Source organism: Carcharhinus amblyrhynchos, chromosome 6 (assembly GCF_965287045.1).
Source record: "Carcharhinus amblyrhynchos chromosome 6, sCarAmb.v2.hapA, whole genome shotgun sequence".
In the NCBI taxonomy this organism is placed as follows: Eukaryota; Metazoa; Chordata; class Chondrichthyes; order Carcharhiniformes; family Carcharhinidae; genus Carcharhinus; species Carcharhinus amblyrhynchos.
The window spans coordinates 41,035,674-41,050,788 of NC_137329.1; the positions used below are offsets into that span (position 1 = coordinate 41,035,674).

Consider the following 15,115-nt stretch of genomic DNA (forward strand, 5'->3'; position numbering starts at 1 on the left):
GCTAAGGGCGACATGATTGAGATCCATAAGATTATAAGGGGTATGGACAGGGTGAGTAGGAAGCAGCTGTTCCCCTTGATTGAGGGATCATTCATGAGGGGGCAAAGGTTTTGCGTTACAGGTAGGAAATTCAGAGGGGATTTGAGAGAATATTTTTTCATCAGAGGCTGGTGGGAATCTGGAATGCACTGCCTGGGATGGTAGTGAAAGCTAGAAACCTTACAACCTTGGATGAACACTTGAAATAATGTTCAAGGCTATGGGGCAAGTGCAGAAAAATGGGAATAGCGCATCTTCACTGGTAGTTATTGTTGATGCAGACTTGGTGGGCCAAAGGGCCTTTTCTGTGCTTCATGATTCTATAATCACTATCTGCATTGTTTCCTCAATCTCCGATATAATCAACCAGAACCTTAAAATGTCAGCGCAGCCACAACTCTCCATTTGATAGGCTGCTTCCAACATGACTGAAGTTACAATAACTCAACAATACTGGAATCAAGATTTATGGACTGTTTGTGCTTTGCAGATCATGGGGGATTTAGTCTGGAATTAAAGCACATCATGTTGAAGTTACCTTTACACTTTACAGATGCTGCTGTAAATGTCCAGTGTCTGCAGTTTTCCTTTCCATCTCAAAAGCTATGTTTCTTTTCAAAATTGCAAATGCTCAAAGACAATAACTTTTTTTTGTTTGGGCAAGCTGTAAAGGCAACAATTTTACAAGGATAACAATTCATGCACAGGCCTATGGACGCAACTTCCAATGGAAACAAATCAGCTCCATGACTCAGATGATCAGTCTTAAAAAAACCATCCAATCGTTTCCTAAACAATTCCAAAGCCTTGAATGTACTTGCCTATCTGGAAATCTATTACACAAGTTAATTGTGTAATTCTTCATAAAAGTATCAGTACTATTCACTTTTATTAATTGGAACATGTTCATTTGTAATGAGTGATTCAGCACTTTTCCAGCTCTTGGTGGATATCTACCATTGTAATTGGAAAATCCAGGCATAGACCTTCTGAGATTCTTGTAGCTTGCATTTAAAAGGATGAATAATTCCAGAATCTTCATTCTTCTGCAGAACCCAGTCCTCCAATATTAGGGGTCAGTTGCAATATCAGTTTCCAACACAGGAATGATTCCTTGTAATGAGAGCTCAAGGTGTGGTTGAGTCAGGCACTAGATAGCGAAGTGTATTTCCTTGCAACCTATGTTTGTAAAGTATTGCAACACCATTTTTGCTACTGTTACTCAAGCTTTTCAAAAACCTTAGATGAAATTTTCTTAAATCTTGCCCAATCATCTCCCCACCACAATCAATTGCCTGCAGCTTCAGTGCCACTAACGTGTTTTGTCAGAAGAGGATGAGGCAGAGAGTGGGGGTCAATGGGTGCTATTCGGATTGGCAGTTGGTGACTAGTGGAGTGCCCCAGGGGTCGGTGCTGGGGCCTTAGCTATTTACCATTTATATAGATGATCTGGAGGAGGGAACCGAGTGTATGGTGTCGAAATTTGCTGATGACACCAAGATTGGTGGAAAGGCAAATTGTGCGGAGGGTGTGGAAAGTCTGCAGAAGGATCTAGATAGGCTGGGCGAATGGGCCAGGAACTGGCAAATGGAATTTAATGTTGGCAAGTGTGAAGTTGTCCACTTTGGTAGGAATAATGGTAGAAAGGACTATTACTTACATGGCGAAAAACTGCAGCGTGTGACGGTGCAGAGGGACCTCAGGGTCCTTGTGCATGAGTCGCAAAAACCCAGCCTGCAGGTGCAGCAGGTGGTCAGGAAGGTGAATGGGATGCTGGCCTTCATAGCGAGGGGGATTGAATATAAAAGTAGGGAGGTCTTGCTGCAACTGTACAGGGCACTGGTGAGGCCGCAGCTGGAGTACTGTGTGCAGTTTTGGTCGCCGCACTTACGCAAGGATATTTTGGCCTTGGAGGGAGTGCAGAGGAGGTTTACTAGGCTGATACCGGAGTTGAGGAGGTTGCACTATGAGGAGAGGCTGAATAAACTAGGCTTGTACTCAGAGTTTAGAAGAATGATGGGAGATCTCATTGAGACATATAAGATGATGAATGGGATGGATAGGATAGAGGTGGAGAGGCTCTTCCCGTTCAGAAAGGACAGTAGGACTAGAGGGCACAGCCTCAAGATAAAGGGGGGGACGGTTTAGAACGGAGTTGAGGAGGAACTTCTTCACTCAAAGGGTGGTGAATCTCTGGAATTCTCTGCCCGTTGAAGTGGTGGAGGCTGCCTTGCTAAATATATTTAAGATGCGGGTTGATAGGCGAGGGGATTAAGGGTTATGGGGAGAGGGCGGGAAGGTGGAACTGAGACACGACAAATCAGCCATGATCTTATTGAATGGCGGGGCAGGCTCGAAGGGCTAGATGGCCAACTCCTGCTCCTAGCAACAGGGATGTGTTGTTGCAATTACACAGGGCCTTGATGAGGCCATACCTAGAGTATTGTGTGCAGTTTTGCTCTCCTTTTCTGAGGAAGGATGTTCTGACTCTCGAGGGAGTGCACTGAGGGTTTACCAGGCTGATTCCGGGGGTGGCAGGACTGATGTACGAGGAGAGATGGACTGGGTTAGAATTGTTTTCACTGGAGTTCAGATGAATGAGGGGGAGGATCTCTCAGAGATTTGGAAAATTCTAACAGGATTAGACAGGGTAGATGCAGGGAGTGTGTTCCCAATGGTGGGGACGTCCAGTACCAGGGGTCACAGTCTGAGGAGACAGGGTAGACCGTTTAGGATGGAGATGAGACATTTCTTCCCCCAAAGAGTGGTGAGCTGATGGAGTTCATTTCCATAGTTGATGTCAAAACATTGAATGTATTCAAGAGGCAGCTGGATATAGCACTCGGGGCAAATGGGATCTAAGGTTATGGGGAGAAAGCAGGATTAGGCTGTTGAGTTGACGATCAGCCATGATCGTGATGAATGGCGGAGCAGGCTCGAAGGGCCAAATGGCCTCCTCCTGCTCCTATCTTCTATGTTTCTATATTATTTCTTATGTAGGATGATCATTAACATGAAATTAACAGTGGCTAGCACTGCTGCCTTACAGCACCAGGCAGCCAGGTTCAACTACAGCCAAGTCACTCACTGTCCGTGTGGAGTTTGCACATTCTCCATGTTTGTGTGGGTTTCCTCCAGGTGCTCTGGTTTCCTGCCACATTCCAAAGATGTGCAGGTTAGGTTGATTGACACTAGGGTCAACTTAGCATGGCCAGGGGGATTAGCAGGGTAAATGTGGGGTTATGGGAATAGGGCTTGGGTGGGATTATGGTTTGTGCAGCCTCGATGGACCAAATGGCCTCCATCTGCACTGTAGGGATTCTATGATAAGAAGCCCAATGGCAGGCTGCACTTTTCAAATCTGTGAATGTGCTTTACTGACACAATACCACCCAGCGAGGGAAGATATGCACACATGGGGTGATGGAGAAGATGGGAAGTACTGGAATATCAGGACGTACCCTCTTCCTCACATCTGAAAATGGATTTGCTGTTACTTCGGCTTCCATACTAACTATAGAACTATACAGTGCATGAGGCTGTTCAGCCCATTAAGTCTGCACCCACTCTGAACCAGCAGCTTATAGGGATTGGGTGGGGAAGTGGGTCTGGCTAAATCACCTAACCTATTTCCTTTGGACATTTAAAGCATGGCCAATCCACTTGACCTGTTCATCTCCAGTTTCCTCCCACAATCCAGAGCAAACTCTCAGTCACCCAAAGCAAAGCAGAAATCAAACCCACGTCCCTGAGGCAGCAGTGCTAACCACTGTGCCACCACTAGACTTTTTTAAATCCACTCCAACTTTCCCATATCTTTTGGATGAAATAATGGATTTTGAAAAAACTCAAGTGCAAAATGCATTCAGGTTTGTATATCAATATCCATTTTCATCAAATAAAAATCAATCCATCCAGCAAGGCAATAGAGTTGCAAAAGTTAACATTTTTGACAAATTTATAGTTTTTTGAGCATTTAATTAATGGGATAGTTAAAATTGGAACCAGATGTAGTATACTTGGATTTTCAAAAGGCATTTTATAAGTTGCCACACAAAAAGTTAATACACATGGTAAGGGTTCATGGAATTGGAGGGCAATGTATTAGCATTAATGCTGAATTGGTTAACAGACAGGCAGTCCAAAGTTGTAAGCTGTGCCTAGTGGAATGCCACAAGGATCATTGCTGGGGTTTCAGCTACTTACAATCTATATTAATGAGTTAGTGAAGAAACACAATAATTCATTTAAATTGCCAATATCAAGTTGGTGAGAATGTAAGCTGCGAGGAGGACACAAGAGGCTCCAGGAGTGTTACAAGGGTTAATTACATGGGTAACATGGTGGCAGATGGAATACAAAACGTGGAGCAGCAAGACATTATTTACTTTGGTCACAAGAATAATTCTGCATCACCACCACCACCCCCCCCCCGCCCCGCCCCCCCACCCCCCGAAAGGAGTGAAACTTGTATATATTAATAGATTACTAGTTCAGTGACAATAGCACTACACCACCACCTCTCGAATAATAGTACAAGAAAGTCTTGCTACAATTGTATGGGACTTTCGTGAGATCACACCTAGAATATTGTGTAGAGTTTTGGTCCATATTTAAGGAAGAATATAATTTACATTGAAGGCATGGCAGTGATGGTTCGTTTGATTGTAGGACAACCTTCTCATCTCAGAACGACAGAGGTGCTGAGTAAACTTGGACTACATTCTGAATTTAAGAATGAGTAGTGATTTGTTTTGAAACACACAGGGTAGACAAGTTGTTTCCCCAAGCTGGGTAATCTAGAACAGATGGGGTGAAGTGCAGAGTCTCAGAATATGGGACCAATTATTCAGGACTGAGGAGGAGAAATTTCTTCAGACAAAAAGGCTGTGAATCTTTGGAATTCTGTAGCCAAGAGCTGTGCACTTCAGGCCACAACAGACAGATTTTTGATCAAGAGATATGGAGAGCAGAAAGAAAGCAGGTTTGAAGTCATGGATCAGTCATGATCATACTGAATGATGGAGCAGGCTCAAAAGGCTTGTATGGACCACTCCTGCTCCTATTTCTTATGTTCTTGAAGATAATCTTGCTCCTTACGTCTCAAAAAGTACTTGCATACAATGAGCTTAGAATTCTAACATTGTTAAAACAATGTGATGGCTTATTTATATGCAGATGAATTCCCAAGGTTTTCAGTTCAAGCAGAAAAGAAAAATTAACTGAGAACACATTCTGCCTTCTTCAAATAGTGACACCAGAGGTCCAATTAGTGTTACATTGTGTGTTGTGGTGTTTGAACTTATAGCCTGCTAACTCAAAAGCAAGATGCTCATTAGCTGAGCTAAACACATGCCAAGAGTCTGAAATTATACACACACCAAATATGACATTGTATTTCAGTTTATTTGATTCTATCAACCAAAGAACACGTGCCAAGATATTCCTAAAACAATTAAAATTGTAGATTGCATACGAGCCATCCATTATTTAACAACTTTAGTCTTTCCTCATCTGCTCCTGCCATCAGGTTTATTCTGCTTCTTTGCAGATTCCCCCCTAATCTAAAGGCAAGAGCAAAATTCAGATTTTCCTCACCCTTGATCCCTCCTCAAACAAAAGGTCACAATAATCCCATCCAGGACCTATATTCCTTCCTGGATAGGGTTAAACAGTACAAGTCCATGACAATTCAGTGTGACATCTTTGCCTCCTTAAAAACAAACAGTTACTGACAAGTGATGCTCTATCGTATTAAACATCACATTTCATTAAAGGGATCAGAATCTCAAGCAAAGTAAACTCACTTTGGTGAAATGATTAGAAACAGGTGCCATTTCAAAATATTGAGGCAACTATTCAGACCACAAAATTTTAAACTAAAAACAAAAAGTACTGAATATTGAAATGGATCACCAGGGGCCTGAACAGAGAATTTTACATTCCCATTGCATCACTAGCATTCTGTTTTTCCATTATCTTGAAGTAAACAGCCAAAACCTGTCCATAATCAAGTTCTTGGAAGCAAATGTGATAAACATACTAGCCTAAGGGATTCTCATTATTACTGTTGCAAGTTGATTTTGAACATTAGTGCACTTCAATTTTTTTATATTCTATAGGACTGTAAGACTACACAGCCTTCGCAAATCCAACCCTGTTATTGTCTCGGTCAAACTCTGTATAGTATTGCCCAATAAATACATCTCCAAGAATCCACATTGGGCCAGCAGGAGGTGGAATGTCGAGGGCCATGAATCCACTCAGACAGATAGTCATACCAACTTGCGTTTCCTGAAAGAAAAGTGAACAAATATTAAACCATATCTTGAGAAATCAAACTTTTCACAGCCTAAACCAAGCCAAGCCATTCAACAATTAAATATTTCACGCCCTTCATTACCCATGTACCATGGCCACACAGTGTGCAGAAAATGCCACTACTCCTTTGGCGAAACCTGCCAAACAAGAATCTCTACCACCTTGAAGGACTATATTACATGAGTGCACCAAGTTCCTCTTTAAGGCACAGGCCATTCTGACTTGAACAACTATATTTCATTGTTTCTGGGTCAAATCCAGTAATTTGCTGCTTAAAGGCAAAAGGAAGCCACCCCACAGGTTCCTTCTTCAGAGATGGGTAATTAGTACTGGCTTTGTCAGCAGTGCTCAGGACTGAAATCATTTAAAAAAAAGCAAAGCTATTGAGGCATTTGCCTTATTTTTTAAATTCATTTATGGGACATGGGCATCACTGGCTGGCTAGCATTACTGCCTATCCTGAGTTGCTTTGTTCAGAGGGCAGTTGAGAGTCAACCACATTGCAATGGCTCTGAAGTCACATGTAGGCCAGACCTAGGACAGCAGGTATCCTTCCCTAAAAGGCATTAGGTGAACCAGATGGATTTTTCTGACAATGATTTCATGGTCATCAGTAGATTCTTAATTCCAGATATTTTTAATTGAATTCAAATTCCTATAGCTGCTATGGTGGGATTCAAACCAGTTCCCCAGTATATTACCAGAGGTTCTGAATTAATAGTGTAGTGTTAACACTATTAGGCCAATACCTCCCTTTGACAGGTGTCCAAAGACCTGCTTGGTGAGCAACAGGCCTCAACTGCATTATCAGATCAGGCACTTTAGTGTTATAGCAGATACAGGAAGGATAAGCCAGCACTGTGGTTAGCACTGCTGCTTCATAGTGCCAGGGGCCCAAGTTCAATTCCTGGCTTGAGCCACTGTGTGTGGAGTTTGCACATTCTCCCTGTGTTTGTGTGGGTTTCCTTTGGGAGCTCCGGTTTCCTCCCATAGTCCAAAAGATGTATGGGTTAGGTAGATTAGCCATACTAAAAATAAATTATGGGCGTTATGGGGAAGAACGCCTGGGTGGGATTGTGGTCTGTGCAGACTCAATGGGCTGAATGGCTTCCTTCTACACTGTAGGATTCTATGATACTGAAGTGCAAATACAACTCGAGGAGTCAGCTAATCTCCAATTCATTGTCATACTGAAGGGGCAGGATGGAGACAAGAGCAGAGAGTAACCTCTTTAAATAATTTAATAAAGATGACATTGTAGGGGTAAGAAATAAATGGGTGGTGAGGCAGGGGCAACTACATTCATCCAACCTAATTTACTATGTAGAGCTTTACAAATTCAGTACCAGCTGGACCAAAGCAATGATGAGAACGGCAGATGGTTCACTGAACTGGCTCTGCCATTCATTATAACTACTGGCTGATCTTGGGTTCAAATTTAATTTGCCCGAGACCAAAAAATGTGTCCAACCCAGCTTTAAACTTATTCAACAATGGAACATTCATACCCTCTGGGGTAGAGAATTACAGGGAGTTATGCAATTTTCCTCAACTCAATCCTAAATAATTTGATTATCTAAAGACTGTGTGCCCCTGTTGTTTCAGGTTCACCAACTAACACAGAAAAAACAAATCTGTCTACCCTATCAAGCTCCTTCAGAATTTTGCAGGTTTCAATGAGATTGTTCCAAACCCAGAGGATGTAAACTTAAATTTCTTACCATATTATAGGACTACACCTCTTAACCCAGGGGCCAATCCAGTGAATCTTTGCTGTACTACCTCCAATGCAAGTCTATCCTTGGTTAACCAGAAATATCCTTCATTAACCAAAAAGACACACAGTATTTCAGATGTGACCTCACCAAAACCCTGTAGAACTGCAGCAAACCTCTATTCTTGTACTCCAATCTTCTTGCAATAAAAGGTCAACATGCCATTTTCGTTCCCAAGTGCTTGCTACATCTGCATGCTAACTTGTGTTTTCTTTGAACACACCCAAATATCAACACTTACAATATTCATACCTTTTTAAAATTTTCTTCCTTCCCATTCCTCTGACTAAGGAATGAATAACTTCCCTCATTACACTCCTGTGCAACAGAAAGGACTGGATACTAAGTTACTCCTCAGACATGTTTGGGTCAGGGGGTGCCTCCTTAAGAAGCCCCCTTTTTAAGTCAGGCACCCTCCAGCCCACCCATCTCCACCCCACGTACATTCCAATGGCCTCTAGACCACACCTCTCTTGCCCCTCATTGCTGTCTTTGTGACTGCCCCCCCCAACCCCTTGAACTTAGCTGGGCCTCCATTCTTGGACTGAACAGGACTCTTGAAATTTCCCTTCTTGTCACTGCAGTGCTGTTGTTGCAGGGACTGGGATGCTTCTGGCCAACCAGATTCACCAGCAGCTCTCCAAAGAGTGATTTCCTCCCAAGTTGGGGCAGAAGTCCCACCTGTAGTTAATCAACACTCATTGCAGTGTAATTTGCTATAGGATAGTTGCTCAGTGGGGATCTGTTCCCTGCCAACTCTTCCGAGAGGAGACAATATTCGGCCATTCTAAGAATTCAGGGCTGGATCCAAAATCGCTTTATTGCTCATCAGTTCCACAGCATACTGTTCCAAGAAACTCATGGAAACATTCTACAAACTCACCAACTGAACCAATTTTACCAATCTGATTAAATGTCTTGGACTGAGTCAAAGTGTCCCACAATGATTACATTTCATTTGCTCCAAGCTCCTATATCATCTTGTTTAATGCTCTGTCCAAATGGTACAATTATTCTTTGAGAGCTTAAAAACTACTGCCACTAGTCTTTTCCAACTCTTGGTATTACAGATTCTACTTCATGATCTTTAGAGGCCAGATCTCTTCTCACTGATGCCCTTATGTCATCTTTTACTATCATGGCTACTCCTCCTCCTCTGTCATTTTGTCCATCTTGCCAAAACAAGGATGTCGGGATATTTATTTCCCAACCTTGTAACCATGACTGTATAATGACAATTAGATCCAATTAATTGCGCCACTAGTTTATCCATCCGACTGCATATGCTTCATGCCTTCAGATAAAGAACCTTCAATTTCTATTCTCTATAAATGTCCTCATTTGCTGATATACATTTGTTTGTTAACTAGTCCTGCTCTGCTGGTCTTTACCCAAATTGCTACTGTTCTGATACCTCAACCTCCCTCTCCAAATTCCTGAATCTCCTTACATCTGAATCCTCTCAACCTTTAGTTTAAAGCCCTGCACGCAGTCCTAGTTACACAATTGACCAGGACACCAGTCTCAGCCCAGTTCATGTGGAGCTCATCTCCAAGTAAAGATGCCAGTGCCCCATGAATTGAAACCTCTTCTTCCCACACCATTCTTTCACCCACCCATTTAATTCTTTAATCAGCTTGACCCTATGCCAATTGGCAGGTAGCTCAAGTCCAGAGATGATCTTTGATGCTCCGTACTTTAACTTAATCCTCAACTGTTCAAATTCTCTGAAGATGCTACCCATGTCATTGACACCCACCTGGACTCTCGTCCCACCTACTCTAAATTTTTCTCCAGCCATGGGATGTCCTTAACCCAGATACCAGGCAGACAACACAACTTTCAAAGCTCCAGGTTGCAGCTGCAGAGAACAGTCTCTATCCTTGACCACAACACCTTGCAATTCTTCTGTGCCTCCACATAGGTAGCAAGCACTTCAAACCACTTGGCAAAGTCAGGAGCTGAAGCTCCTCCATCACTCCATGCTGGTTTCCCTGTTCCTGACAACTCCCATGGTCCAGCCTAACCTAAGGGGAGTGACTGCCTCCTGGAACAAAGTATCCAGATAAATCTTCCCCCTCCCTGATGGCCCACAAATGTTCACAAAAGTTGCCCAAGCTGCAGATTTGGTTGCTGCAAAGAATATATCTGTCTACTCATGCAAAAACTTTGTTTTGAACTACTCACCTTAATGATATACTGCTCTGCAGTCAGAGTAAAGGTCCGTCCTCCCAGGATAAAGTTGATGGGAGGAAGAGAGGTGACTTTGTTACAATCAACCTTGTACTGAGGAAGGAAAAATGTGCAAGTTACTGCTGTTGCAATTCTTTTAATTACCATTTATTGTTTTTCGTTCACAAAATTCAGCATTTTAACAACCCATAAGAACATATGTTCCTTTCCCTTCTTAAGGCTCCAACAATTCCAAATATCCCACCAGCATTCAGATACATTCCAACAGTCTGTCCTTCACATGACCTTAGATAGTAAGCAGCAACAAGCTTTTTCCCTACTATCAATAGCATGATTTTCCACCAGAGTTCAACTCTGATCAGATTCACCACATATCCTAGTCATTGCACCACAGTAATCATTGGTGTGCAATTTAGAGACAGAAAATTAAACATGGAGTGGAGAAACAGGCTACAACTGCAGAGGTTGCTCTTGTGGATTCTCACCTCTCCTTGAGTAAGTGCTACAGCTCCAATGGATTTCTGCAGGGCAATAACTTCCTCAGTAGGTCCAGTGATCAGAGAGGTTCCTGTGTCTACAATAGCTGAGCAGCCTCCTTTACACAGGTTTAAGGTGTCACCAATGGCAAGTCTATCAAAAAAAAGGCAACACAGAAAAGGTCAGACCCAGCACATGCAGCTGACAGAAATGCAGTATTAAACCCTTTATGCCTGAAGGCAGAATTAAAATATGGAAGGGGAGGACTAAATTGAAGACCCAGGTCAAGCAGAGGAGGCCTTAACATTACAATTTGCACTCTCACAAATTCTTAAATTTAAATGTAGAGGATAATGAGGGGCTCCAATTTCTTGTCTTGATGATATGGTATAGGTTATGCATTTCCCCATGTGATGAAATTAACAGACATCATTCAAAGCATGTGAAACAACTGTAAAATTATTCAGTTAGGAAATTCTATAATCTGTAATAGACATTCACCCAGTTTTTGGGGAATGTGGGGGCATTTTACAACTTAACCAAAGTGATTAGAGTGAGATTTTTGGAGTTGGTCCAAAATGGAAATGTCACATGTCCCACCACTTGTGCCTCACATTTGCACTGTTCTACTTGACCAATCCATAAAATACTCCTACAATAAGACATAATTACCTCAAATGTGAAGTTGAATTGGCTGAATGGCTGGAATGTACTCCACTCACCATCTGGTGCATACTGCACAAAAGTACTACTGATACAAATTTTATTACTGCTCAGTGCTAGTCCTGAGCATGCAAAAACACTTACTTGTCCATTTTGACCTGCCAGTATGCAGGACGGGTCACATTCAGGTAGAAGAATTCTCCAGTGTAATACTTGGGGTCAGTTCCACCCAACAGTAGCTCGCCACCAGGTTGTGTATCAGGGTTCCTAGAAATGGAATAAGGAATGGCATCTCCATTATCTTGAACAATGATGCAATTTATAGATTTAGTTATGCTGTCTGGCCCTTGTGACCACTAAAGGAGTATCTTGAATTGAATTGGCTTTTACATCTTACCTGTTCAAATAGAAGGAGAAAACATTCCTTTGCACCAGTTTCTGCTTCATTATATTGTCAAACACCGGAGCAACACCATCAACTGAGATAAGTGGGTAGGCCATGCCAAGAATGCCATCAAATTTAGCAGCAATGAAAGTCACACCAGGCTGTTTGATGGCCTCACCAAACAACTGATTCTTAATTTTGATATCACCAATCTGTAGAAACAGAAGCAACAATCCACATTAATGGAAAGAGAAAATTGCCATAGCTTCCCCCACTAATTATAGTCAGTCGGTCGATCACTCTTCACTAACAGAAAACCTCACAAATGTATTTGCAATTGTGCGGAGGGTGTGGAGAGTCTGCAGAAGGATCTAGATAGGCTGGGCGAATGGGCCAGGAAATGGCAAATGGAATTTAATGTTGGCAAGTGTGAGGTGGTCCACTTTGGTAGGAAGAATGGTAGGAAGGACTATTACTTACGTGGCGAAAAACTGCAGCAGGCGACGGTGCAGAGGGACCTCGGGGTCCTTGTGCATGAGTCGCAAAAACCCAGCCTGCAGGTGCAGCAGGTGGTCAGGAAGGCGAATGGGATGCTGGCCTTCATAGCGAGGGGGATTGAATATAAAAGTAGGGAGGTCTTGCTGCAGCTGTATAGGGCATTGGTGAGGCCGCAGCTGGAGTACTGTGTGCAGTTTTGGGCGCCGCACCTGCGCAAGGATATTTTGGCCTTGGAGGGAGTGCAGAGGAGGTTTACTAGGCTGATACCGGAGTTGAGGGGGTTGAGCTATGAGGAGAGGCTGAATAAACTAGGCTTGTACTCGTTAGAGTTTAGAAGAATGAGGGGAGATCTCATTGAGACGTATAAGATGATGAATGGGATGGATAGGATAGAGGTGGAAAGACTCTTCCCGCTCAAAAAAGACAGTAGGACTAGGGGGCACAGCCTCAAGATAAAGGGGGGGCGGTTCAGAACGGAGTTGAGGAGGAACTTCTTCACTCAAAGGGTGGTGAATCTCTGGAATTCTCTGCCCGTTGAAGTGGTGGAGGCTGCCTCGCTAAATATTTTTAAGAAGCGGGTTGATGGGTTTTTGATAAGAGAGGGGATTAAGGGTTATGGGGAGAGGGCGGGAAAGTGGAACTGAGCCACGACAGATCAGCCATGATCTTATTGAATGGCGGGGCAGGCTCGAAGGGCCAGATGGCCTACTCCTGCTCCTATTTCTTATGTTCTTATGTTCTTATCTGAAGTTTGAAGCTTCTTGGAGAATCCCAAGTCATTTGTGATCTTCAAAAATGGGCAAAACTACTTTTCTCCAATTTGGGTCCTACGTTATTGCAGATTACCAGGGCAACTGGACTTGCAGAATTAGAAGAAACTAGAATTGCATGGCTAAATTGGAGAGCTCTTCCATAGAGCCAAATATGGCCATTATCTATTAACACAGCCTTTTCCTCGGCTGTATGATCCCATTTGTCCACAAAACGGGAAGACATCAAAAGGCAGTGGTTTTAACAGCATGTCAGTCAGTGATCTACATGTGCTTCCCTTGCTTGTACTTCACTTCCAAATGTCTGCAAATAAAAAAAATTACATCCTTTGCAGATTCTTGGGCCATCAAAAGCAGCTCGGGAAAGATACTTGAAGTGGCTTGTGCTCAGATTCTACCACTCCTTTCTCTCACAAAAACCAAGTACAAAATTAAAACGTTTACAAGCAAAAAACAACAGCCAGGCACTCTTCCCCAATCTACGCATAATGTTCTGTTTACATCAATGCACCGGATGGAGGCAAACCACAGGCTGTCCTTGCTACATGAAGGTTTCTCAAAGTCCTGTTTTGCTGCATTCACGCTGCAGGGCGACTGTGGCACCTCATTGTCGTTACTGGTTGTTCAATGCGAACAAAAGGTGCTTCACGTTCTGTGCTCCAATGCCAATGACCATCCTGTCCATCATGAGCTTGCATAGAGATTCACACTGATTGAGAAGGGTAGGTCACAAATCCTACAGATAAGTGCACTGCCTTCACATCTGTTAGTTCCTGTGTCTCTACTACAGCATGCACCTTATCAGGAACAGGGCAATATTCTTTCACCATCAGCACATGATCAACATACTTGACTTGTTGCAATATTTAGTTGTTCAGTTTCCAGTTCATCTGAAAAAGGTCCCTCCAACAGTCTCACTAGATTCTGATCAGAGTCTAAAATACCTTTTCCCATCATTTCTCCACATCCATAGATGAACAGATCACTTCCACTCCTGAAAGATCACATGTTGGTTGACAGTGATATGCCAAACAGTTTGCACAACCATCTATACCTCCCACCCAAATAGCATCCAAAATAAATTACTGTTTTCCTGCAACTTCATTTGTCAGCATGGCAAGTTAAGGCAAAAATTTCTTCAGTGGTTGGAATGTGGTAGTCAGATCTCTACTGGAGCTTTACAAAAAGGCCCTTTAGATCTGTGCATTTTCTTGTTTTGCTGCTAACTCACTCAGTCTGCAGACTTGTCACTCACTCCCATCTTTTCAACTTCCTCTATCTTGTCTTTCAGGCTAGACTGGAGGGCAGCTGAACTCTCCAAAGAAACAGCTGGAATTGGTCTCAGTCATTCATTTCAACAGGAAGACATCCAAGACCTATGAACCTATCTTCATAATCTTGAAAACCCCCAAAAAATCTCCTCTGGAGGGTTACTGGTCCAAGCTTCTGACTTTTTTAGCCAGAGAGAAGTGGATTTTGCTTCAAATTCTTATCTAGAACTGCAAATTCTCTTTCTTCTCATTGAATTGACTCTCAGCTTAACTTTGTCTTCTTGGGGTGCGTATTGTTCAATTGGAGGAGCCTCAAATTTTATGCTGGAAGGCTTAATTTTTGAGTCATCTTAAGCAGCTTCACATTAGATGTGTGAAGCTCACATAGCACCAGTTTCTATCTAACATTTCACATTGCTGCAGGAAAGCATTGAGCTAATCATTCCAATAATCAAACCATTTTTCCTTGAGACTTGCCGGTAATTAATCTTTTCTAGGGTGCAAATTGATTCTTCGGGATTATCTAATATCTGTCCAACAACCATCTTCATAGGCTTGACTTTCTTCCTTTCAGTAAAAAGGTTTGTGTACAGTGTGATTCAACATCTTGTGGTTCAAGTCCTGTTTCACCACGCTGCAAGTTTCCTTCACTTGTGGGGCATCTTCTGCAATAATTACATATTGTTCCCAGGCCTTGATCTTTCTGCTGGCCCTTCTGGAAAT

At 42.7% G+C, this 15,115-nt stretch overlaps 1 protein-coding gene across 1 annotated transcript in view; it reads right to left on the reverse strand.

Annotated features, from left to right (window-relative positions):
* Positions 1-5,426: 5,426 nt before the first annotated feature.
* The window catches only part of LOC145343849 (cathepsin D-like), a 36,544-nt gene continuing 26,855 nt past the window's right edge, over positions 5,427-15,115 (reverse strand). Inside the window, exons 5-9 of the mRNA XM_080190285.1 lie at positions 11,866-12,065; positions 11,613-11,735; positions 10,814-10,958; positions 10,323-10,421; positions 5,427-6,333 (exon numbers count right to left, since the gene is read on the reverse strand). Of these exons, the coding sequence (XP_080046411.1) occupies positions 6,172-6,333; positions 10,323-10,421; positions 10,814-10,958; positions 11,613-11,735; positions 11,866-12,065 (729 nt within the window). The 3' untranslated portion in view covers positions 5,427-6,171. The remainder of the gene's footprint in view (positions 6,334-10,322; positions 10,422-10,813; positions 10,959-11,612; positions 11,736-11,865; positions 12,066-15,115) is intronic.